We start from the raw sequence: 24,444 nt of genomic DNA on the forward strand, positions 1-24,444 counted from the left end.
TGCAGTCTCTTATAAAATACTGCCAGTGATGGAGTAACCCATAACTTTTGAAGGCGAGATGTTCCACTTGCTAATTGTTCTCATGGTCAGAAAATTTCTCCTTGGTTCTTGGTTGGATCTCTCCTTGGTAAGTTTTCATCCCTTACTTCTTATCCAGCCCTCTTTGGAGAACAGACTGACCTCTTCTGTGTGACGACCCCTTAAATATTGGAAGGCTGCTATCAAGTCACCCCTAGACTAGACACACCCAGTTCCTGCAAACATTCATGATGTGTTTTAGACTCCAGCTCTCTAATCATCTTTGTTGCTTTTCTCTGCACTCTTTCTAGAGTTTCAATTCTAATAAATAGGACATTTCCCCCACCCCTGTGAGAGAGGAGGGGGAATGGTAAACAACAATATCTGGGGCTCCCTCAAAAATTGTGTGAATGAAACAACAGAGTAAAGGCACAGATAAAGCGAAATTTGAGGGCACTCTCCATTGTTTCTCTTACATGACATAGGAAGAAGAAAGTGGGATCTTAAAAGCCACCCAGCTCCTTTAAATACCAGTATTTTCCCCAAAAGAGATCAGACCGAGGGAGCCAGGAGAGAGAATTTCCTCTCTCAAAGGTTATTAGACTTAGCTAAACGTTCAGTCCAGCTTTTGATCTTTTCTAAATTGTTTGCTGGTTAAGGCTGCCTTTTTCGAGTGTTTGAAAGATTCTCTGACCGAAATCGTTCTCTTGCTTCAATTGTCTGTCTATCCATCCAAGGGTGCATACGCACGCGCGCACCTGAGCTTGTGATGTGGGTTCTGGGAAGCCGTAGCCGACTTAACTTCAAAACTTCAGGATGGCTGGGAAGCTAAGACACAAACACACACAGGCACGAAGTCTATAATATGCATAATTTAGAATCCCTGGACGTTTACATTTCCGCGGCAGTAGTTCTTGGACCACCCAGTTGAACAGACACGCGTACATTAAACGAGCGTGAAAGTCGCTGGGCAAAACCCGGTGAGATTCTCTCAGTTTGGGACCTCCGCTCTCATCTCTTTCCCTTCAGCACGCCGCTCTGTCGTCTGCGTTTCCCTCCCGTTTTAGATCCCTTCCCAACGCCCCAATTCCACGCGCGCGCGCGAGTGTGAGTCCGCGCACACGCACACACCGAGTCAGACACCGGCTGAGCGGGCAAACCTGCGAGCGCCAGCCGGTCTGTCGGTCCCTTTAAGAATGGTGCCTCTGACATCACGGCCAGCTGCAGTGAGCCGGGCTGGGTGCTGCTGAGCTGGGGGTGATTGTGAATTCTCCTCGTGCCCCTCGTCAGTTCCCAGCCAAGCGGATCCCGTGATCCAGCGGGATCCGGTAGCGGGGGAGCCCTGTGCTCTCCATACTGGTTGTGTGGGTCTGTGTGTGTGTGTATGTGTGTAGGTCCGTGAGCACGCGTGTGTGTGTGCGTACGTGTGCGCGAAAAAGCGGGGGAACCGACTCACAGACAACCCAGCCGCCTCTCGGCAGCCGACTGCGGCACCGGTGCCCGATCGAAGCCCCCAGGACAAGCTCGGTAGCGGCGGCAGCTGCCATCCTGTCCCTCCCCACTGCGGCTCAGCTTCATCTCGCTCACTTCTACGGCCATTAGCTGAGCCGAGCCGAGCCTCCCCCTCGCCCCCTCCGCCGGTGGGATCCTTTGAAGAAACGGGGTGCTCTGGGATTTTTAGCGGCCTGGCCATTTCCACCCCCTGGTCTTTTTGTCTTCCTTTGCGGCGCTTTTTCTTTCTTGTTTTCTTCTCCCTTTGTGTGTGTGCTGTGCTGTGTTGTGTGTGTGCGCGCGGTTTCCCCAGACGGCTTTTCTCCCCCGCTGCGATTTTTGGAGGCTTGTTGGGTTTTCTCTCCGGTTTACCCCCTCTTCCCCCCAGCTTCTCCTCTTCCTCCTGCGTTTCTCTCTCCCTCCCCTTCCCCTTGCAACTGCGTCGCTTTTGCCGCCTTTCGGACCACCTGCGATCGCCCCCTTCCTCGCCCGCCGGTGCTTCCCGCCTGCCGGCAGCTTTGCTAGCTGGGCGCCGGCTTCTGTCGCTCCCCTTCGTCCGCTGAGGCGGCTTTCCCGGCTGCTCCCCTCGCCCCCTCCTCCCGCTGCATTCATTCTCTTCCCTCCCTCTTTCTTTCCGCTCTCCTGCCTGCCCCCCCCCCCGCCGCCTCGTCCTCCTCCAGCGGTCCCCTCTTCGGCGTCCAGCCTTTCGTCTGCTGCCGCCGCCGCCGCTGTAGCCGTCCCCCTTTCCGCCGCCGCCTCTTCCTCGCCGCTGCCTGCCTTCTTTCGCTTTTTCCCCCTTCTGTCATTGCCCCCATCCCTGCCCGCTGCTGCATTCCTTCCTCCCTCCCTCACTCCCTCCCTCCTCACCAGCTCCCCGGTCGAGATTTACCCCCCGCTTGTCCATTGCTGCAGCGTTTCCTTTTTCCATTCCGTCGCCCCTTTCAAAACGCTGCACCCGTTCTCCTCTCCTCCTCCCCACAACACGCACGCACGCACACACACACACACACACACACACGCTGAAACACTCCTTCTTCTTCCTCACTTTGGAATGAAGCAAACTTCTGGATGGGGCGGCCAGCAATAGACCCCTGGCCTTTGGGCTTGCAGAAGGCCGGTCCTTGAAGCCGGGAGTCCCCATTCCGCCGGCCCCCTCCCAGAAAAGGGGAAAAGGCGGTTTTTCCCAACCTGCTCCCCTCCCCGGCCGCCGCCGACGTCGGAGTGCAAAACAAGGCGAAGTAGCAAGCAGGGGAGCGATGCAGGTGCGGGGGAAGGCGAGCGAGGAATCCGGAGCCCCCGCGGCGTTCTAACCGCAAGGTGAGACGAACGGCTGCCCTTCCGGCCGATCCCTGCCGTGGTCGGCCAAGCCTATTACTTGAGAATCACTGCCTGCCTTCCCTGGGCCGGCTTCCCCCGGGCCCTGCTGGTTCTGAGAGGTGGGGGAGGGGGAAGTGCGTGCGTGCCCCTCTGCATTCATGCCTTGGAACTATGCAGCCTGCCCGGTGCCACTCCATAAACCAGCATGCCAGGCAGAACTTCAGAGACCAGAGTTCTGTATATACTGGAAAACAGGGGCCATCGGCAACCCCATCATCCCTATCCCCTCACCCCCTTGCTGATCTTAGGAAAGAAACCCCCCGCCCCCGTTTATTTCTTCCTTTGGGGCTGATTCATCCAGATGTGAGTGGTACTTTGTACAACTTTGGCTGCTTTGCTAGCTTGTGGCCTTTCTCACACACAAAACAGTGCAATGGTGGTTGTGGACAACCTAGATATGTGGCAGGTGTGTAATGGTTGTGGTCTTGAATCCTTCTTTTTTTTAAGGAATTGGCTTCAACTTGAAATAGCTGCATCTTTTAATTCCTTCCTGATAGCAAGTGTGTGGCTGGATGCTGTCTGCTCATCGAGTTGCCTTAAATCTGCTTCTGGGTAGTGGGTGCTGAAGTACAGGGCAGGTAATTATTGGAATAATAATCCCAGTCTAAGATTGTGGGATACTGCAAGTGGCAACTTTCTTTGCCACTACACATGCATATTGCCTTCTTGGGACAACCATCTATTCCTAAAAGTGCAAATTTTCATTGATTCCGAATAAAATTCCCATTGCAGCTGGGAATTCTGTTTCCTCTCTGGCTATGGTGAAAATGTGCATGGGTAAAAACAGCACCTTTGGTTTTAAAACAATCTTTGGACCAATTGTCATCAACTTGATGCTGCTGTAAATATCTTTACTGTTTTCCCCACCTTGCTAAGAAAGATAATATCTCAGGAGCATAAGATTTCTTAATGCTTCATACTTCTATTGTGGTGTTCTAGGGCCAGAATGATAGGATGTGTCTGTTTATGCTACAAGAGCAAAGCAGAGTAGGTTGTGTGTGTGTGTGTGTGTGTGTGTGTATGTGTGTGTGTGTGTGTTAGGGCAGGGGGGGAGAATTGGTGTCATACATAGATGTCTTTAGCGCCTCACTGATAGGCAGGCAGGCAATATGTGATTTCAGGCAGAACATGACACTGGTTTCTTGTAATACTTGAAGTCTTTTTTTGCTTAGCCTGCTTCTGAGGTTGTGCTAATGTGTTGTGCAGGTTTAGTAGGACAGGCTAAGAGAGGATGCAAGAATGTTTAACACCTTTTTCTGGATGGTGCATCAGGGCAGCCTTCTCCAGCCTCCAGATATATTGGCTGGGCTTCCATGGCCACCATCCCAATCGTGGAGGCTGGTCATCGGGGATATTCGAAGTTGTAGTCCAAACACATTTGAAGAATACAAGATTGAGGATGCTTGCACTATTGTGCAGTGTCTCTCTCTCTGTCTCTGTGTATGCATGTGACTAAGAAACTGATAGAGAAGGTTTTTTCCTCAATTTTTTTCCAATCATTAATCTTGCCTACGAGAATAATTTCACAGAGGGTATTTGTACATCTCTCTGCTCAATGCCCTGATATTTTTGCATGATTTCCCTTAACTCCTATTTTCCTTGTCTTCGCATATTGCACAAATCTTTTCAAACACTGGGGCTATGGTAGCCCCACCTCCCTACTACCCCTTATTAATGTTCTATTAAAGGCACATATGATTTGTCGAGGATGATCCTAACATTATACAGTGTACAAGGGTGATCTTTGTATGTATGTATGTGTGTGTGTGTGTGTGTCCTGTCCTGGATATGCTGATGAATTTAATCTTAGCATATCTCTCACTCCTCCTTGGGTGACTGACTGTCTTCTTCAGAAGAATGTCTTTCATAAGGAAGTTTCCTTCAAGATAGGCAGCCATGTGAATTTTCTATCCTTCTGCTTTGGTGGGGTTATGGGGGAGGTTCACCCCACTAGTAGAGGAACATCAATTTTTGGAATGGTATCATGCTACTTAAAATGAGATTATCCTGATGGTGGTGCTTAATTTGGGGAAACTTTTAGAGACTGGATGATTTTCACACAAAAGAAGCCAAGGACTCCCCCAGGTGATTCTAGAAGTGATACGGCTATGGGCTTGTATTTCTTGACAGGTGAAGATGGTGTAGCCACAGCTGGAAGGAGACGCTCCCAGTGGTGGGATGGGATGGAGATCAGTACCAGACTGACATAGCACACGAGAGGCAAACAGGAGGCAGGCTGGCTGAAAGCTAATTTTACTACCTTTGTGAATCTGTGTCAAGCACAGCATCATTCCTACAATAATAGTAGTATGCTGTGAGTTGGAGCATCAGGCAGCCAGAGTATCCTCTTATGCAGTGAAAGGGATGATGGAGGAAATGTTATTATGCCTCCCTTGATGCTGAGCGGGTTGTGTGGGCGGCAGTAGGGCATAGTGGCTAGACTGTTGGTCTTAAACAAAGGAACCTCTAATTCACTTTCCTAGACTTAGCTTCTTTGAAAGGCTGAAGTAGGTTCTCTGAGGAGGATTGAAAATTGTTTGCTGTTCATTTATTGTAGAATGTTTACAGAGACGCTCAGCTTAAATATTATACCTTGTTCTGAGTGGCAAGCAGTATATTTAAATATAAAAAGTAGTCTGACATATTTGGAGATTGTTAGGGTGAGGAAAGCTTTAAGTGACACAATACCTACATACACACACACACCACACCCTAAGGCTTATTTGCTAATTTGGGACCCCTCAGCTCTACCTATCTGACCCATCTGATGTCAAGGCATAAAGAAATTGAGCTGGTGAACAGGCATTCTTTAGGGTGAAAGGGAAGAGAAGTAAAACAATACCCTCCCACCTACCTAAAAAATAATTAGTCCTGTAAAAATTTATTTGGTGTCCTTTAACATCCCTGAGAGTTATCTTGCATATCTAATGTGTTACAGTTACAACCCATCCCCCCATAGGTTGGAGGAGAACATATGGGTTAGGCATAGGTATGTTCCCCTTTATTCTAAAAACAGACCTGTGAAACAACCTTACATTAATCATACTCTGATTGTATCACAAAAACAAAGAGCTCAGCACAATGTACCGCTATTCACCTCAGATGGGTTAGGCTGAGTTATCCAGCAACATTAGTAACTGGGTTCCACCACAAAACCACGTTCGACTAAACTGCGTTTGACGAAACCGCGTAGCTGACGTCATCAACAGGGCGACAACAGCGCGGAGACAGAAGCACGCTGTAAACGCTAAACCTAAAATTAACCCCTAAACCTAAACAACCCCCCTAAACCTAATCCTAACCCTAAACCTAACCCTTAACCTAACCCTAACCCTAACCCTAACCCTTAACCTATCCCTAAACCTAATCCTAACCCTTAACCTAACCCTAACCCTTAACCTAACCCTAAACCTAACCCTAAACCTAAACCTAACCCTTAACCTAACCCTTAACCTAACCCTAAACCTAATCCTAACCCTTAACCTAACCCTAACCCTAACCCTTAACCTAACCCTTAACCTAACCCTAACCCTTAACCTAACCCTAAACCTAACACTAAAGCTAACCCTAAACCTAATCCTAAACCTAACCCTTACTTTAAGTTGAATCGACTTGCTTTCAAAGCGCTATTTAAAGCGCCCTTCTTTCTCCGCGCTGGCTGTTGTCACCCTGTTGATGACGTCAGCGATGCGGTTTAATCGGGCGCGGCTTAGTCGAGCGCGGTTTTGACGGGTCACGTAGTAACTGGAGGCAGATTTGAAACTCTTACTCCTTTAAAAAAATTAAAAAAAAAACAAACAAAATAAAATTAGGTTTTGCAACCTCATAATTTTTATTTATTTTATTTAGCCCTATCCAGCATTATTTGATGATGAGGGAGGTTGTAGCTCAACACCTCTGAAAAGCATCAATTGGCTTCAGCTAGACCAGGAATGTCAAACTCTCTTTCATTGACAGCCGCCTCAGGGTTGTGTTTTACCTCAGGGGGAGGGAGGATTGTGGTGGGCGTGGCTAGGGTGGGCATGGCCAACTTGCCCTCACTTGTGTTGGAGGGGCGCCTGTGGTGGCCTGAGCGCTGTGCCAGTGAAAATGCGCTCCTGAGCTCTGCTTTCAGTTGCGAATGGTTTCCTGCAACCCTATGCCAGCATAAATGGAGCGAGCTCCATTTTTGGCTGTGACCGCCTCCTGCAACCCTCTGCCAATGAAAACTGAGCTTGGGAGGGCCTCACAGGCCGGATCCATTCCCCAGGCCTTGAGTTTGACACCCCTGAGCTAAATGAATCTGTCACAGTAACTTTGCTAGTAGCTTAGTTTTTCCCTCCATTGAAAAAAGGAGGGATTTTACTTGTTACACTTTTGTGGATTCTGCTGCTATTGAAGACCCAGCAGTGAGGCTGGCAAAGATGGCTGCCCTCACTAAAGACAAATGGCTTGGTCCATGCCAAGCAGATCACTTGGCCAGGCTCTAGGATACATTGGCAACTGCCATATTGTTTTCACTAATTGTTAAGAGAATCTGAAATAAATCCATAACATCTTAATATTTTTCACTCTGGAAAAGTAATAGTCAACGGCACTAAAGTCTCATATTCTTTCAAAATATATAACAGAATAACAGAGTTGGAAGTCTTTTAGTCCAACTGCTGCTCAGGCAGGAAACCCTATGCCATTTCAAACAAATGGTTGTCCAGTCTCTTCTTAAAAACCTCCAGTGATGGAACATCCATAACTTCTGAAGGCAAGCCATTCTGATTGATCCCACTGTTAGGAAACTTCTCCTTAGTTCTAGGCTGCTTCTCTCCTTGGTTATCCATTGCTTCTTATTCTCCTTTCAAGTGCTTTGGACCCCTCTTCTTTGTCGTAGCCCCTTTAATATGATATCCCCTTCCCCAGTCCAATGTCCTGCAACCCTGCTGGTTGGACCAATGAGAGATGAACAAATCTGGGAAATATCCAGTTGGAGAGATCTAGCAGAACTGTGGGCAAACATAATTCTAAAGTGGGTAATTGAACACAGGATCAGATTTTCTTGCATATGGTTACCAGAATTTTGAAAGTATATGGCTTGTCATTCAGAATGTGTATTTAATTGTGCTAACATATCCCGCTGGGCGTAGTGTGTGGAAAAAACACGTTTGTGTAGGCCAACATTTACAGAAGTGATGAATGTCCAATGGAAGGTGGCATAGTTCCCAGTCCATTTCCATGTGCTGGTTGTTGTTGTTTTTGCCTTTTGTGTCAACAGATCTTGTGCATATGTTTTGGGGTGTTGCTTAGTCTGCTGGGTGAATTCTGTCAAGCACAGTATGTCATAAATAATGGAGAAATAGATCATGGGTGATAAACATCATGCACAAACCATGTGCATGTAATATTTAATCATAGGGACTGGTTTTGGGTGAAAGACAAGTGCATTTTGGACATGTTTTGGGTCTTAAATGTTTAATCTGTCCTACCTTGGATACAGAGAGTTGTAAACTGCATACAACAAATTGTAAGAGAAGACAGGTTAACAAGTAGGTAGATAATTATTAAAAACCCTAACAGTAAGTGATGCAAAGCAATACAGGTAGTCCTCAACTTATGACTACAACTGAGCCCAAAATTTCTGTTGCGTAGCGCGACAGCTGTTAAATTAATTTTGCCCCATTTTACAACAATACTTGCCACAGTTAGGTGAACCACCGAAGTTGTTAAGTTAGTATCATGAATGTTAAGTGAATGTGGCTTCCTTCCCTATTGACTTTGCTTATCAGAAGGTCACCAGAGGTGATCCTCCTGGGACACTGCAATTGTCATAAATATATATCAGTTGTGAAGTCTCTGTATTTTGGTCGTGGCCATGGGGATATTGCATCAGAGATAAGTGTGAAAAACGGTCATAAGTCAATTTTTTCCAATGCTGTTGTAACTTCAAATATTCATTAAATGAACTGTGGTAAATTAGGACTATCTCTAGGAATAATCCATTGTGTTTCTGGATGTTTCCAAAGTGCCCAATATTCTCTTAAATATTTAAATTTCAGCCTTCCCCTATAATCATCTAGTTACCCAGGAATGGTAATGAGCAAAGCAAGAAATCCAACATAAGCACCTCTTAAAATTACACACACACGCACACGCACGCACACACACATATATATCCATACCTTGGCCTCTGGCTATAAACATGCACATCCCTTTTCTCACTAGCTGATATAATCCCCCTCTTTCTTCACACATATACTGCTCCACGCACGCACCACACACAGAGTTATGTGCCTGATTGTGTTATATGCGTATGCGTGTATGTGCTGATTTGGAACAGGGTTTGTGTAGGATGGTTTGGGTATTGTGTCACCTTCTGTAACCAAAATAAACCCATTGCAGATGGGAGACATCAGATGAAATTTCTCAGCTAGCAGCTGGGGTAATGCCACACTGCCAGGAATTATTAACAATGCATAAGAAGGGAGTAGGGCCATCATTACAGACAAGATCCTATCTCATCCTTGAGCCCCTTCAAGGGGGATGCAACTCAATTTATGCCTGGATTCTTTTCCATTCCTCCGTGGCCCTCTATCCTCTACCCAGCCCAAATTCTACTTTTCTATCTTACGTACCCATATGATAACAGATAATTATATCCTGGGGAGGAGAGGGGTTTTTTTTTTTATCTCAATGGCACAAATGTGGCCAAAGAAAACATTAGAAACCCCAATAGATACAAGCAAGGAAAAGTTATTAAAAACTGCATTGCAAGTGGAGATGATATTAGATGCTGAAAGTGCAAAATTATATCCTTGAAGAGAATTATAAGTTTTTGACCAAAAAATAATAATAATCAAGACTCGGTAATATTTGTGAGTACCCAATAAGGAGGCAGGGATGTGGTGGCTCAGTGGCTAAGACGCTGAGCTTGTCGATCAGAAAGGTCGGCAGTTCGGCAGTTCGAATCCCCAGCGCCATGTAATTAAGTGAGCTCATGTTACTTGTCCCAGCTTCTGCCAACCTAGCAGTTCAAAAGCACGTAAAAATGCAAGTAGAAAAACAGGGACCATCTTTGGTGGGAAGGTAACAGTGTTCCGTGTGCCTTCGGCATTTAGTCATGCCAGCCATATGACAGGGAGATGTCTTTGGAGAAATGGAGATGAGCATCGCCCCCTAGAGTTGGGAACGACTAGCACATATGTGAGAGGGGAACCTTTACCTTCATCATTAATAAAGAGGTACTGAGGAAAATGGAGCAAGGAACCGGGCCACGTCGTTGAAGGAGATTGGCGCAGTCATGCTGGCTGGGGAATTCTTGGAGTTAGAAGTCCACCCATCTACATGTTGCTGAAGTTGGGAAACACTCACTTTCAGGTGCCTGAGAATAAATGGTACTTACATTTTGACTGTTTTCATGTGGCACATTGAACCACAAAAATAGTGGGCAAGATCTTAAATTTCCATCTTCTGCAAACGAAGTCCAGAATACCATCCAATCCCAGATAATTGGCCCAGTCCAGAAAATCAGAATTCAATTAATCATGGGCAAGAATGTTCCATGAAAATAACCTTTCTGTCTCTCCACCTTCTACAAAGAGAAATAAACCAAAGAGATTAAACTTCTTAAAAGCATTTTTATATAGCTGAAACTATAAAATATTCATAAGAAATCCTGGTTTTTGAAATTCTTGGTAGGGTGCCATGAGAGGAGGAAGAAGCTTGTTAAAATGTGGCGGATGAAAATCGGGATAGTTGAAGAAAGTCTAGAATCGGAGTTTTATTTCTGGAACACAAGTTTTTCCTGTCAGGTTTCAGACGCATAATATCTCAAGGGAAACTAAGCATGTGAAATGCAGTAATGCAGAACTTCCAAAGAAGTGCATCTTAAGACATGATCTTGAATACAAAAGGGGGAAAAGTGGCATTCGCATATTATTTTCAAATCACCAGATAGATCTTCGGCAGAAATTCTCTATCGAACTGTTAACAGGCACTCTTCCCTCATAATCCCAGTGTGTAGGAGAAGAGCAAGCGGAGCTGGGGGGCAGAGCGAAGCACGTCATCAGTTTAGAGTCAATAAGTTGTCATAAATGGTCCAAGTTCAACCTCCCTTGAATTCCGTTGACCCTTATTTGGTACCAATATAGTATTAAACTTTAATTGATTAGATTCTTGTGTATAGGCTTGAGCAGTAAATCCTTTTTGCATTGCAACTTAATTTATGGTCCTAATCCTTTGCCTGACAAGTGTCAGATGAAAGTGTGGGGAAAAGAAAGTGGGCAGGTTCTCCTTGATGAGAATTTCTCTCCACATTAAAAGGAGACTAAGTGGAAAATGTTCCTTTTACTCACTCTTATCATGGCTCTCATTTCTGGAGAAGGCAAGCAAGTGCAATCCATGAGGTCAACGTGGAAGGTTGAGCTTGGCAGTTGATCCTCTTATTAGACTAAATTTCAGCAGATTGTGCCAAGTTACACCAAACTCTGTTGCTACTCCTGGTCCACCAACCCTCTGCAAAAATATTTTTATAATAGAGTGTGAAACCTGTCTTCCCACACACTAATCAAATACTGCTCTCAAATTCTGGTCTTTAATATCCTCCTTAATGGGTGAAAACCTTGATAAAAACAGAGAAAAATACTATATTGTGTTCTCCTCACCCTTGCCATCTGTGCTTAGAAGTTTTCAGGAGGTTTTGTTGTTCAAGCTTGCCTAGGAGCTAAACTGCAATGACAACATATGGTATTTCACAGTTGAGTCTATAGGATCCTTTCTGCTGTATTGCACACTGTTTGATTCCAGAACATTGCTGATCTTTGAGTTGGTCAATATTAACTATATAGGAATTGATTATTTTATTGGCTTGAACAAGCATGAACTCAAGATGGTCCTGCAGTGTTTATGTGAATAAAGGACTGAAATGATTTATCCTGCACTTGAACATATATTCAGAAAAACTATAAGATCTAGGATCTTCTCCATATAGAAGATCATTTTATCACTATTTAAAAAACAACTCTTTGAGAAATGTGTTTGTTTTCTACATATGATCCAAGACTCCTGTGTTTTTGGAGGGGGGTGTTGATTAAGAGAATCTCCTCTGACATGATGGGCGGTATACAAGGTAGATAGATAGATAGATAGATAGATAGATAGATAGATAGATAGATAGATAGATAGATAGATAGATAGATGATAGATAGATAGATAGATAGATAGATAGATAGATAGATAGATATAGATAGGGATAGATAGATAGATAGATAGATGATAGATAGATAGATAGATAGATAGATAGATAGATAGATAGATAGATAGATAGATAGATAGACAGACAGACAGACAGACAGACAGACAGACAGACAGACAGACAAGCAGGCAGGTAGCACAGATGGATGGATGGAAGGATGGATGGATGGATGGATGGAAGGAAGGAAGGAAGGAAGGAAGGAAGGAAGGAAGGAGGGAAGGAAAGATGGAAAAGCCACATTTTTCAAAGACAGTTCAGCAAAATTATTACCACAATGTTCAATACTGGTGAAATGCTATTTTTAATACATGCAAGAGATATTCTAGTCAACATCCAGCTGTTGGATTCAGCAATGATATTTAGTTTTCCCACAATGGTTCTCCCCCAAACAGCACTTAGAAATGTTTTAAGAAATCAGAAAACAGGGTTCTCAGATTTAGTTGCCTGATGTTATTCAATACAGCATGGTTGTCAGTATCACTGCAACTAACATTACCAGCAAACTTGGGAAGGGGCCTCATCCATAAACACTTTGCCAAATTTAGAGCCAGCCGTGGGCTAAATAACAAAGATTGATAGATATCAGATTATCAGCTTCGAAAAGGAAGAGAAATCTTGCGTTGGAAAATGACTCTTATATGACACTTGCATAATGTCAGAAAATTGGTTAGGCTGAATACAAGCAATCATAATTCCTCCGTTTTATTGGTATGGGAGGAATTTGTCACTTTAATGTGCAAGACTAGAATCTAAAATTCCTGGCACATGAGAACAATAAGAGACCGGAGGCAGAAAAACCGGGTTCCTAAGAAGAGTTTTCAAACCACATGGAGCCATTCTGAGTATTTTCTTGCCAAATGCTGGCGTAGGATTTTTTTCCCCCCACCCTGTATTGATAAACACAAATCCTGGGAGGCTAGAAGTTATGGGACTTGTAATCCTGGTTCATCAAGGATGTTGCAAATGCTGCATCTTTGGGGAAGCCTGCTCTAGTAGATATTACAGAAGGAAGCTTTACCCCTGCCCTGGATTTCATGGTCAAATATTCAACCCTTTCCAGTCACAAAAATGCAAAGAGGAGAGACCATCCCTAGGAAATTCCTTTCAGAATTTCAGTATCAGGTTCCTTGGGGCCTGGATAAAGTTTTAATGGATTTGGTGGCCCTGCATGCTCAAATTATCCAAGACAACATAAAAGCATTTGTGAACCAGCCATTCTGGAGGTCTCCGGGAACCAACACATTTGATTCAAAAACAGGCAACAAATGTTCTGGTAAAAATCACAAGGGTTTTTTGTCTGAAATGGTATAGGGCCATGATGATGAACCTATGGCATGCATGGCGGAAGTAGCACGCAGAGCCCTCTCTCTGGGCAAGTGCGCCATTACCAGCTGCTCTTTTGGTTTCTGATGTGCGTATGTGCGCCAGCCAGCTAATCTTCGCACATGCCAGAGTCCTGGAAACCTGAAGACCAGCTGGACAGTGCTGGTTTAAGTGTCCAGGTCTCTGGCACATGCATCCACACTGACCAGCTGGTCTTTGAGTTTCCAGGGCTCTGGCACGCATGAAGTGACATGCATGTGTATGCCGGAAACTAGAAGACTAGGTGGTCTTCAAGTTTCTGGGGATCAGCACGTACATTTGGTTTGGGCACTTGGTGCCAAAAAGGTTCACCATCACTGGTATAGGGTTTTCTGCTTGAGCAGGAGGTTGGACTAGAAGACCTCCAAGGTCCTTCCAACTCTGTTATTCTGTTAGTTGTCTGTTTGGTTTAGTACTCCCCAGGAGTTTTGGACTGATGGGGGTTTATTTCTCTTCCAGATCTTTGCGCTGCGTTTGGCCAGTCTCTCTCTCTGTCACCTAGGATGAGTAACTGCAGCAGTCGCGCCCTGACCCTGCTGTCTAGTGTTTTTGGAGCGTGCGGGCTGCTCCTGGTGGGCATTGCTGTCAGTACTGACTATTGGCTGTTCATGGAGGAAGGGATTGTGTTTCCGCAAAACCAGACCACGGAAATAGTCATGGCACTCCATGCTGGCCTCTGGAGGGTTTGCTTCTTTGCAGGTAAGGGTCTGAGGGCTCTCTTCCAATGCTGCTTTCATTTACGAGTCTTAGGACCAGTCTTAGTATTTCCATCTTAGGACCTCAGGACCAAACCAGACTCAAGCTTCCTCACTTCCTAAATTCCTCTATATTCTTCAGATCAGATCAGATCAGATCAGATGCAAGCAACCAGAGCCACTCATGAATAGAATCAGTAACTTCATTATCCACCACCTATGTTGCAAGAATCTCATCAGACTGCTTGTCTGGGGAACAACCAGATAAAGCTCCGTGGATCTTGAGGGAAATCTAATTTATGCTGCTTGCAGTTGCAGAAAGACTCCAAGCTAGGCCCTTGCTTGACTCCTCCTTCCAGCCTAGCTGGTAATTTTACAACATTTGATAGCTAGAGTAGCAAAACAATGCCTTGAGTGAAGGGCAACATTCATATTTCAGCAGATTCTAGTCAACTTAATTCTGATTGACTACATGCAAAGTTGAAATCACTGGGCAATGTGGAAACCCAATAAATGGGGTGTGTGTGTCTTGCAAGAGGTCTGGAGTGGTCTGCAACTCAGCTCTTGACAAGGTCCTTCAGAGAGCTGTCATTCACCTAGATATAGCTTTAAAAGTTGGCTCTTAATTCCAAGATATTCTAATCAGGCTGGGGAGGCAAGGCAGAGTTGACTTTAGGGATGTATTCTCTTCCAAGAGAGAAGAATTCATTAAGGATCTTGGAATGAGAAGGTCTGCCTGTCTTTTTTCATTGAATAATGCTAGAAATGTTGCAAATGCTGCATTTACAAATATTGCATTTGTTTAAATTGTGCAACTCAACTATTCACCCATGCACATTTAACTATCTTGTCTTTCCTATGCAACGATGTCGTCCTTTATTCCTGTCTCTAAGCCAGGGATTGTTACCCTTTTTGTGCCATGGATCCATTTTGACAGTCTGCAGACCCCTCTCCCCCCACAAAAATTGCCCATTTAAATTGGCCTCTCTCAATCTCAGCAACTTTAAGATGTATGAATTCCCAGAATTCCCCAGCCAACTGGCTGAGAGTTGAAGTCTGCACATCTTAACCGAACTGAGATTGAAAAACACTGGTTTAGATACATAAAATAACATGCATAGAGGTAGTCCTTGACTTACAACCACTGAAGCACTGAAAAAAAAAGATGATTTATGACCAGTTTTCATCATTGCAGCCCATGACCAAATTTGATTGCTTGGCAACTGGCATGTACTTATGACAGTTGCACGATCCCGTGTCACGTCATCACCATTTCTAAACTTCCCACCCAGCTTCAATGGGTGGAAGCCAGATTCACTTAATGGCTGCATGATTCTCTGCAACAAATGCAGTGATCTGATTAACAATTGTGCCAAAAAAGGTCGTAAAATGGGATAGAATTCATTTAACAACTGCCTTGCCCAGCGAAGGAAATTTTGGACTCAAGTGTGTTTGTAAATCGAGGATTACCTATATTAGGAACTCTGTGACCAATTGGGCCATCCTTTCAGAAGTATTTCCTCACCAGATTCTTCAGAGTTTTTAACAGAGTTTTTGACAGAATTTCTATCTAAGGCACTGCCTTCATTGGAAATGCATTCAGAGATGCGTCTGTCTTGAAAACACTCCACATTGAACTGTATAGCAGAAACATCAGCACAAAAAAAGTTTTGTGACATTTTGTGTTACACCATAAACTGTTTTCGGTGATTTTTGTGTCACAACATGTTTTATAAAATTTGCCGAATTTCATTTGAATGGGAGTCCTGGGTCCCAGATTTTGGACACATTCTGTAAGTTAACCCATTTGAAATACCTCGGTTAAAAAATTGTTGCCCTATGAGACACTGTTTTGTCCAGTTAAAGGTTACAAGAATGAGAGCTTTAATACAGCGGTCACCAACTGGTGGTCCATGGACCACTGGTGGTCTGCAAGAAAATTTTGGTGGTCCGCAGAAAAATCTTTGCATTTTTGCATTTTTTATATTGCACTAAATCATGGATCCTCAAACTACAGCCCCAGGGCTGGATATGGCCTGCAGAAGCAATTATTCCCACTCGTGGATGTGGTGGGGTCCTTCAGGCACTTAGCTTGGCTGCCTGTTTAGTAGCTCCAGCCCTTCCCTCCCTCCCTGGGAGTCCAGGCGCTTCAATGAGTGGTGTGCAAAATTTCGGCAGGGCTCCTCAAAAGGCAGAATTTGCAGGGGGCCGATCTAGCGCCTGGGCTGGCTACAAGACAAACATTCATTCTTGGCTGTATTTGAGATTAATGGATAGCAAACCTAGGGTTGACCCCGAGCTCTTTTTCTCTGCTAACAAGTGGCCAAGCTAAGTGCCTGAAGGACCCCATCCTTAATTCATATTAATGGTCCACAGGATTTAAAATTATGAATTTAGTAGCCCTAGAGGTCTGGAAGGTTGACGACCCCTGCTTTAGTATGTATGTGCGTGTGTGTATGTGTGTGTGGACATGCGCACACACACACACACACACACTATAAAACAATTTGATGGCACATAATCAATCAATCAAACAAACAATCAATGTTACTGGTAATGACAATATACTTTTATTAAATCTAAGATAGGGGGTGTGGAACAGTGCAATAAACATAAGAGACATTTCTTTATTCATTTCCTTGTTAGATTGTTATCCTGGAGCTCAAAGCCCTATGCCCTTTAGTTCCTCTTACTCTTTTGCTCCACAACAATATCCCTATGAGGTGAGGAGGAGTTAGTGGCCCAAGATCACCCACTGAACTTCCATGGTTGGAAGTAGAACTTGAATCTGAGTCTCCAGCGCTGGTTGAATATCTGAACTAGTAGATCTCATGAACAGAGCAGTGCGTATGCATACCTGATGCTCCTTTTGAATATGGGACTTTGACTACTTGTTCCTTGACCCAGGGCCCCTTCCTAGGGGCCTTTCCTGTGACATGCTGGTAGACAGGGGAGCGTAAACTGGCTGAACCAGCTGCCAGGAAGCTGTTGAAGTGATGTAGGACAAGGAGTGGCAGAATCTGGAGGAGGACTTAAAAGAGGAACCAGCCTAGAATCCCTATGTAACTATTAGGGAACTAAGCCCAACCTTCCTTGAATTCTGTTGACCTTAACCCAAAAAGATATTAACCTTTAGTTGAGAAGATTCTTGTGCATAGGTATAATTAGCGATAAATCAGTTCAGTTGGACCTTCACGAGGAGATCTGTGAGGATCTGATCTTCTGTGGCACTCACTAAAAAGGATCCCCACTTGTCTCCACCCACCTCCTTTCTGCTCTCCTATTCTTAAGAGATGCATATATGGGGCCATTGTTTAATTTTTATCCCAAGACTAGCTGATAACCCGCCATTGCCAGGGTATTTATTTATAGGGGGAAAATCAGAGGTGGGTTGCTCCTGGTTCAGCCCAGATCGGGGAAACCAGTAGTAGCGGCGTTGGGAGGCTCTGCCCACCTGCTCAGACGCTTCTGCGCAGAAGCACCGCACGTACACAAGCACGAGCAAACTGGTAGTAAACAAAATGGAAAACCACCACTGGGGAAAATGTCCTGACCAAAAGTAATTTCTAATGTTGGTTTCCCCCCCCCCCCCCACTTACCAGAGTAATATGAAGCTGTTACCATGGCAACTTCACTGCATTGTACAATAGAAGCCATTTTAAGGCACAACAGGCTGTATCTTAACAGAACAGCACCCCCCCCCCAGGAGTGTTAGGGGTATTTTTTTCCAGAGAGTAAGTCATCTGTGTACCAAGTTTGGTTGAAATTGTTGAGGCGCTCCAGAGTTATGCTGGAACAGATAGACAGACAGGCAGGCAGGCAGGCAGACAGACAGACAGACAGACAGACAGACAGACAGACAGACAGACACACACACACACACACACACACACACACACACACACACACACACACAGAGTATATGATGAAATAATAAAAGAAAAAAGTTATATCTTCAGGATGAGGCCTCATGACCACGTTCTGGAGAGCAGAACAAAAATTGACTGTCTTCTTTCTCTTCTAGCTTAAACGGCTTTGGAAATGGTCAGAGGCATCCTGCTTGGTACTAGCTCTGAGCTGACTTATCTTACAGAAGTGGCTTGTTTGAATGGAAGTGTATATGATTACATAGTAATTTGGCCTTGCTGATTTGGAACTTCCTTCCTGCAAAGGCACCATTTAGTAATAGCAATAGCACTTAGACTTATATACTTAACAGTGTTTTACAGCCCTCTCTAAGCAGTTAACAGTGTCAGCATGTTTTCCCCAACAATCTGGGTCCTCATTTTACTCACCTCGGAAGGAGTGAAGGCTGAGTCAACCTTGAGCCTGGTGAGATTCGAACTGCCAAATTGCTGGCGCCCCGTAAATCAGAAGTAGCCCGCAGTACTGCACTCTAACCATTGCACCACCATGGCTCATTTCTTCCCTGAAGGTCCTATACCAGCGTTTCTGAACCTCAACAACTGTAAGAGGCATGGACTTCAATTCCCAGAGTTCTCCTGGGAATCCCCAGCTGTGTTGGCTGAGGAATTCTGGGAGTTGAAGTCCACTCTTATTAAACTTGCTGAGGTTCAGAAACACTGTCCAATATGGGCCACTTTTGCTGTCTGAATTTTGATGCCTTGTCTCTCTTTCTAGGTCAGAAAAAAGGCAGCTGTGTGGCTTCTGAATACTTCCTCGAGCCCAGGCCTGACCCTGATCCTGAAGGTCCCCTTGTTACGGAGAACACAGAAAATATCCTCAGTAAGTAGATAAGATATCTAGACATGATATGATTCCCAACATTAACAATAAATTAATATTACTGTATTTTTCAGAGTATAAGATGCACCTTCCCCCCTCCTAAAAGAGAATGGAAATATTGTGGGGTCTTATACACCGAATACAGCTCCCGAAGCCCTGCCCCGCATCCCATTTTTGCAAAAAAACAGATAGAAAATGGCCCATTTTCCACAAAAACAGAGGCATTTTGGCCTTCCCACAGCCCCTAGAAGCACTCTGTAGGCTTCAGCAGGGTTGGGGGAAGGCAAAAATGCCCCAATTTTTCACAAAAACGGGGTCGTCTTTTCCTCCCCCCCCCAGCACTACTGAAGCCTGCAGAGTGCTCCTGGGGGGGGGGAGGACAAAAACTTTTTTCTTACTTACCTCTTCAAAACCTTACTTACCTCTTCAAAATCTTGGTGTGTCTTATATACCAGTGCGTCTTATAGTCAAAAAAATATGGTAGGCACATATTAGAGTTGGGAGCCAAATCAGCACAGCAGCCGAAAGAAAGAATTAATGCTCTACATACAGTATGTCCCTTTGCACCTATAGACACCCACAGGTTCCTAACTTATATCTCAGTCCGTCTTTCATTTTTAAAGCCATTCACACAAATTGCAAGTCCATTGCGAGAAAGGTCTTGCACACAAAATACAGATTCAGTCCATTTAAAGGACAGAAATCTCAGCCTGTAATGCATTCCTTGCTGTTATTTATTTTATCCACGCCAGATGCCCATCTCCATCATTTCCAAGATTTTAACAACCAGAACCACAAAAGGCATTACATTAATCCTTTGCTGCCACCTGCTCAGCAAAGTTAAGGTTGCAAGCCTGCCTCTTCCAACGTTAATGGTGATGACATGTATTTCGAGCTCTTGTAAGTCACTTACAAATGTTTATGAGTCAGCTTCAATACAGAGTTGTTAGTTTTCATAGATGAGAAAAAGTACTTGCACACTTCGCAGTTGAGGAAAAGGGCACTAAATGTACTAACAGAGAGGCACTGGGGTGGGGGGGGGGGGAGAGTGAAACCACCTATTTTCTTGCCCTGCCTGGTTTTTCCAGAAATAGTTCAGAGCAACTGGTAAGTCAGAGGCAACTGACAGAGAGTGAAACTTACTGGATTTCCAGACACAGCTTCTAGGTTGAATCCTGGTTTGCCAATGGTTTGTCCATATCATTTGAGAGAAATCTGCCATGTGCATAAGGGGCAATGATCAAGGACCTGGGTACTAAGCCCCCTATGGCTAGGGTGCACATCAGAGGCTATAGGACTTACCTAAGTTGGTTTGTATTGGGGAAGAGGCTAGGCTATCAACCAGCTGAGTTCTAGTCTCCTCCTCCCCCTAGGAATCAAGACTGGATGGGTGACTTTGGGCCAATCACCAGCAATCTATGAGTTCTAATCCCACTTTAGACATGAAAGCCAATTGGACGACTTTGGGCCAGAGGTGGGTTCCTACCGGTTTGGCCCAATTTGGCCCGGTTCGGCCAAACCAGTAGTGATGTGATGGCCTGGGTCACTGGAACCAGCAGTGACCCAGGCCTGCCATGCCCCTGAATCAGTTCCCCAATCACTGCCGCTGCTATTATGTTTTTTAGTTCTGCGCATACGCAAAACAATTTTAATTGAACTATGCATGCGCCCATGTGCACGAGCAAACCAGCAGTAAAGCCAGTCAGAACCCATCCTTGCTCTGAGCCAATCACCAGCAACCTATGAGTTCTAATCCTCCTTAGTCATGAAAGCTAATTAGGTGACTTTGGGCTAAAATTCAGAAGTTTGTGAGTTCTAGTCCCACCTTAGGCATGAAAGGCAGTTGGGTGACTTTGGCCCAGTTCCCCTTTCTCAGCCCAACCCACCTCACGGGAACCATAGTTTAAGCATCAGAGGTGGTATTCAGTCAGTTCAGACTGGTTTCACCTGAAACTGGTAGTGGAAATCGCGGGTGGGCCTGTCCACTCGCTCCGGCTCTATGCCGTTCTCTTTAGGCACATTTTCAAGCTGTGTGCAAGCCATGCACGCAATCAAGTTGCATGCGCAGAAGACTGAGCACATATGTGGACAGGTGGACTCTCGTGCTCACATTTGCAAACTGGTAGACAAAATAAGTGAATACCACCCCTGGTATGCATGCCACTATGAGTTGAATAAGAATAAAGGCAGAATAGGAATCAATCCATAAACAAATGGAGCCAGGTTTGTGCTGAGTATCATATTGGTAATTAAACCAAACAATGCCTCTGGCCACCTCTCAGCTGGTGGGCTGGGAGATCTACCCAACCCAGATTCAGTTGATGTCTGGATCTCAGCAGGGCAGATCTTCAAATTGACTGTGACCAAGTGCGCCCCACCCATTTGTCCTAGTGGATCTGGTCCCTCTTGTGGCTCTCCCCTCCCTTATTGCGGTTGTCTCAACCCTCTGGGATGGCTTAAGAGCTGTGGGGCAGTGCAAAGGGTGTGTGTGTGTGTGTGTGTGATGTAAATCAGAGCTTGCATGAGTGATGGTGTAAGCACAGCAAGCATTGCAGCATCAGGACAAGGCTAGCTGAGCAGTGAACCAAACCAGCCCAGTTTGCCATGAGAGCACTGTCAAATTTGGATTTCTGCAGGGGAGGGCAGCATTTTTCCTTGGCACTTCCACTTCTACCAGCACTCTCCATGCATGTGCCCTCCCATTTTTTGAGCCACCCCCGTTTTTAATATATTTAGAATGCTGGCAGATTACAGAAAATTACTTGGAGGGTCGGGCAAAACTGCAATAGTCAGACTCCCATTTTTGTTAAATACAGCTCAGGGGACAAAATGGATCAGTGGTTAAAGACGCTGAGCTTGTCAGCTGGAGAGCTGACAGCCAGGGTTTGAGACCCGATGCTCCACGCAGTGGAGTGAATTCCCATTTACTTGTGGCCCAGTTCCTTTCCAGTTCGAAAGCATACACTTGGGAGTAGATTAATAGGAACCACTTCAGAGTGCAGCCATGCTGGCCATGTGACATGGAAATTGTCTTTGGACAACGCTAGATCCCTCAGCTAAGAATCGGAGAGTTGGTCATGACTGACAGGGAAGCATTTACCTTTAAATACAGTTAGTCCTCAATTTACAACCATTTGTTTAGTGACCATTCGAAATTACAACCGTATTGAGAGAAGTGACTTACAACCAGTCCTCGCACTTACGTCCATTGCAGCACGCACACCCCATCGTCACATGATCCAAATCCAGGTGTTTGGTTGCAGCTTCCTGGGGTTACTTCCTGTTACTGCCATTTGCAACCTTCCCAGCTGGCTTCCGACAAGCAAAATCAATGACAGAAGCCAATTTGTTTCATGATTACATGATCCACTTAACAACTGAAGTGATTCACTTAATAACCATGGCAAAAGAGATCATGAAAATGGGTACAACGTACTAACCACCTAGCTTAACAACAAAAATTCTGATCTCAAGTGTCATAAATTAAGGACTATGGTCATAAAGATTGACCAGAGATGGTATTCTGTTGGTTCGGATCAATTTACCTGAACCGGTAGCGGAAATCCTAGGTGGGGTCGCCCACACGCCCTGCTCTATTTTGCCCTATTCAGGGATGTTTTTTGAGCAAAGCGCATGCACAGAAGGCCGGGCGCATGCATGAATGGGGTGCGTGAACACACATTTGCTAACCAGTAGGGAAGGTAAGTGAAAACCACCTCTGAAAATGACCTGGTTAGATTGGCTGGAAGGAGTTCACAGGCCACAAATTTGAGGCATCTGCTTGAAGTCGCCGACATATATAAAAGTGCAGAGCATTTCTGCCTAAGGGCTTGAGATCTGGCATCTTAAAATCTTGTCTCAGGTGCCAATGTACTTGGTGACCTCGGTCAAGCCCCCATTTCTCCAATGCAGAGATTGGCGTCTCCATGAAGGCCATCAGAAAAATCAAGATGGCAGCGATAATCACGTCATCAAAGCACCACCTTTTTTACATATGTGTAAGAAGAGTGATTGGGTTTGTTTTTTTACCCCCAACATTATCAGCTGGCAGGAAACATTCGTTGATTTTGGTAGTCATAGGCAGCTAGAGAAGCACTAAAAATTGTGCCTCCCCTTCTTCTGATCCCTGCTCAGTCCTAAGAACAAAACCATCAATGGTTGCTATCCTTAAGGATTTAATGCAGGGCAAGTTAAAGAAAGTGATTGATTGATTGATTTTCCCAATTTGTAAGCCATTCAGAGGTGCTTCAAGAACAGAAACTTGTAAAATAAATAAAAATAAAGAAAGTTCATTTCTCCTCCCACCAAAAGTAAACTGCTAAATCACTTTCCCTAAAAAGGGGCAGGCTTGAGCACATAAGAATATGCTTGAAATGACATTTTTGGCACAGTGGCAGAGGTGCCCAGGCATATGACGTGTCCCTCAGCCTATTTATGAACATGGGTCTACCACTTTTCTGAAAGGGTGCTAAACCCCTGTCTGAAAATAGTCTGAATGAAAGACAAAAGACCTGGTTACGAGATGGGGGATGGGGCGGTGAAATGGAAGGGAATTATTGATGAACTTTATTTTCTACTAGGGCTGCAAGGGAGTGGGTACTTGATTAAGAATGATTAATGATTAAGAAATCCACTTCCGATTTTGTCGCTGGCCTTAGCCAGAACTAGCTTAGTGCAGGAGTAGACAACTATGGCCCCTTTATTCCTTATGGACTTCAACTCCCAGAACTCCTGAGCCAGCCATTTTGGCTCAGGAATTCTGGGAGTTGAAGTCCACAGGGCATAAAGGGGCCACAGTTGCCCATCCCTGGGCTAGTGAATGATGATGGAGAAAAAGCAATTATGATTGTCCTGTGCATAATAACAACAGTCCCCACCACTGGTCAGATTACAGCAAATGGACCCACTCTCCCCATCAACTAAAGTAAAAAGGAAGAAAAAGAAAGGAAAATAAAATACAACGTATAACCATGCAAACCAAGCCAAAGCTGTGCAAAATCTGTAACGTACCTAATGAGGATGGAACCACAAAAACACAACTAGGAGGAGCCAGTTTTATTTCCTAGTTTAAATCAACTTTTTATGCATTACAAAATTATCTCTCTAGTAAGAGCACACTAAACCTGTTTTCAAAAAAAAGATCTAGTGCTCTTTCTGGTGCGTTTATAAGGGGCCAGCATGAGATCTGACAATGTTTTGGAAAAGTGTCTCGGTGGAAGCCAGGTTTCTAGGTTCTTTGACACTCAAACCCTGGTTATGAAAGGCAGGTTTCCATAACCAACAAGACCCTCATTAACCTAAAATGGCCAATAGGAGCTGAGCGGGTCTCTTCCTCTGACCGAGTTAGCAATCATCTTCTCAATGAAGCGTTCTAAATAGCAATAGCAATAGCAGTTAGACTTATATACTGCTTCATAGGGCTTTCAGCCCTCTCTAAGTGGTTTACAGAGTCAGCATATCGCCCCCACAGTCTGGGTCCTCATTTCACCCACCTCTGAAGGATGGAAGGCTGAGTCAACCTTGAGCCGGTGAGAT

At 44.8% G+C, this 24,444-nt stretch overlaps 1 protein-coding gene across 2 annotated transcripts in view; it reads left to right on the forward strand.

The window, feature by feature from the left end:
* Positions 1–1,375: 1,375 nt before the first annotated feature.
* CACNG7 (calcium voltage-gated channel auxiliary subunit gamma 7) overlaps positions 1,376–24,444 on the forward strand; it is a 69,598-nt gene continuing 46,529 nt past the window's right edge. The window contains exons 1-3 of one of the 2 annotated variants that reach the window (XM_087713894.1): positions 1,376–2,826; positions 13,928–14,167; positions 18,805–18,909. In XM_087713894.1, coding sequence (XP_087570020.1) covers positions 13,972–14,167; positions 18,805–18,909 — 301 coding nt within the window. In that variant the 5' untranslated portion in view covers positions 1,376–2,826; positions 13,928–13,971. The remainder of the gene's footprint in view (positions 2,827–13,927; positions 14,168–18,804; positions 18,910–24,444) is intronic. The other variant, XM_087713893.1, reaches the window with a different exon arrangement.

Source organism: Thamnophis sirtalis, unplaced genomic scaffold, assembly GCF_051295495.1.
Source record: "Thamnophis sirtalis isolate CommonGarterSnake01/CBP01778 unplaced genomic scaffold, rThaSir2_p1.2 scaffold_4, whole genome shotgun sequence".
Lineage (NCBI taxonomy): Eukaryota > Metazoa > Chordata > Lepidosauria > Squamata > Natricidae > Thamnophis > Thamnophis sirtalis.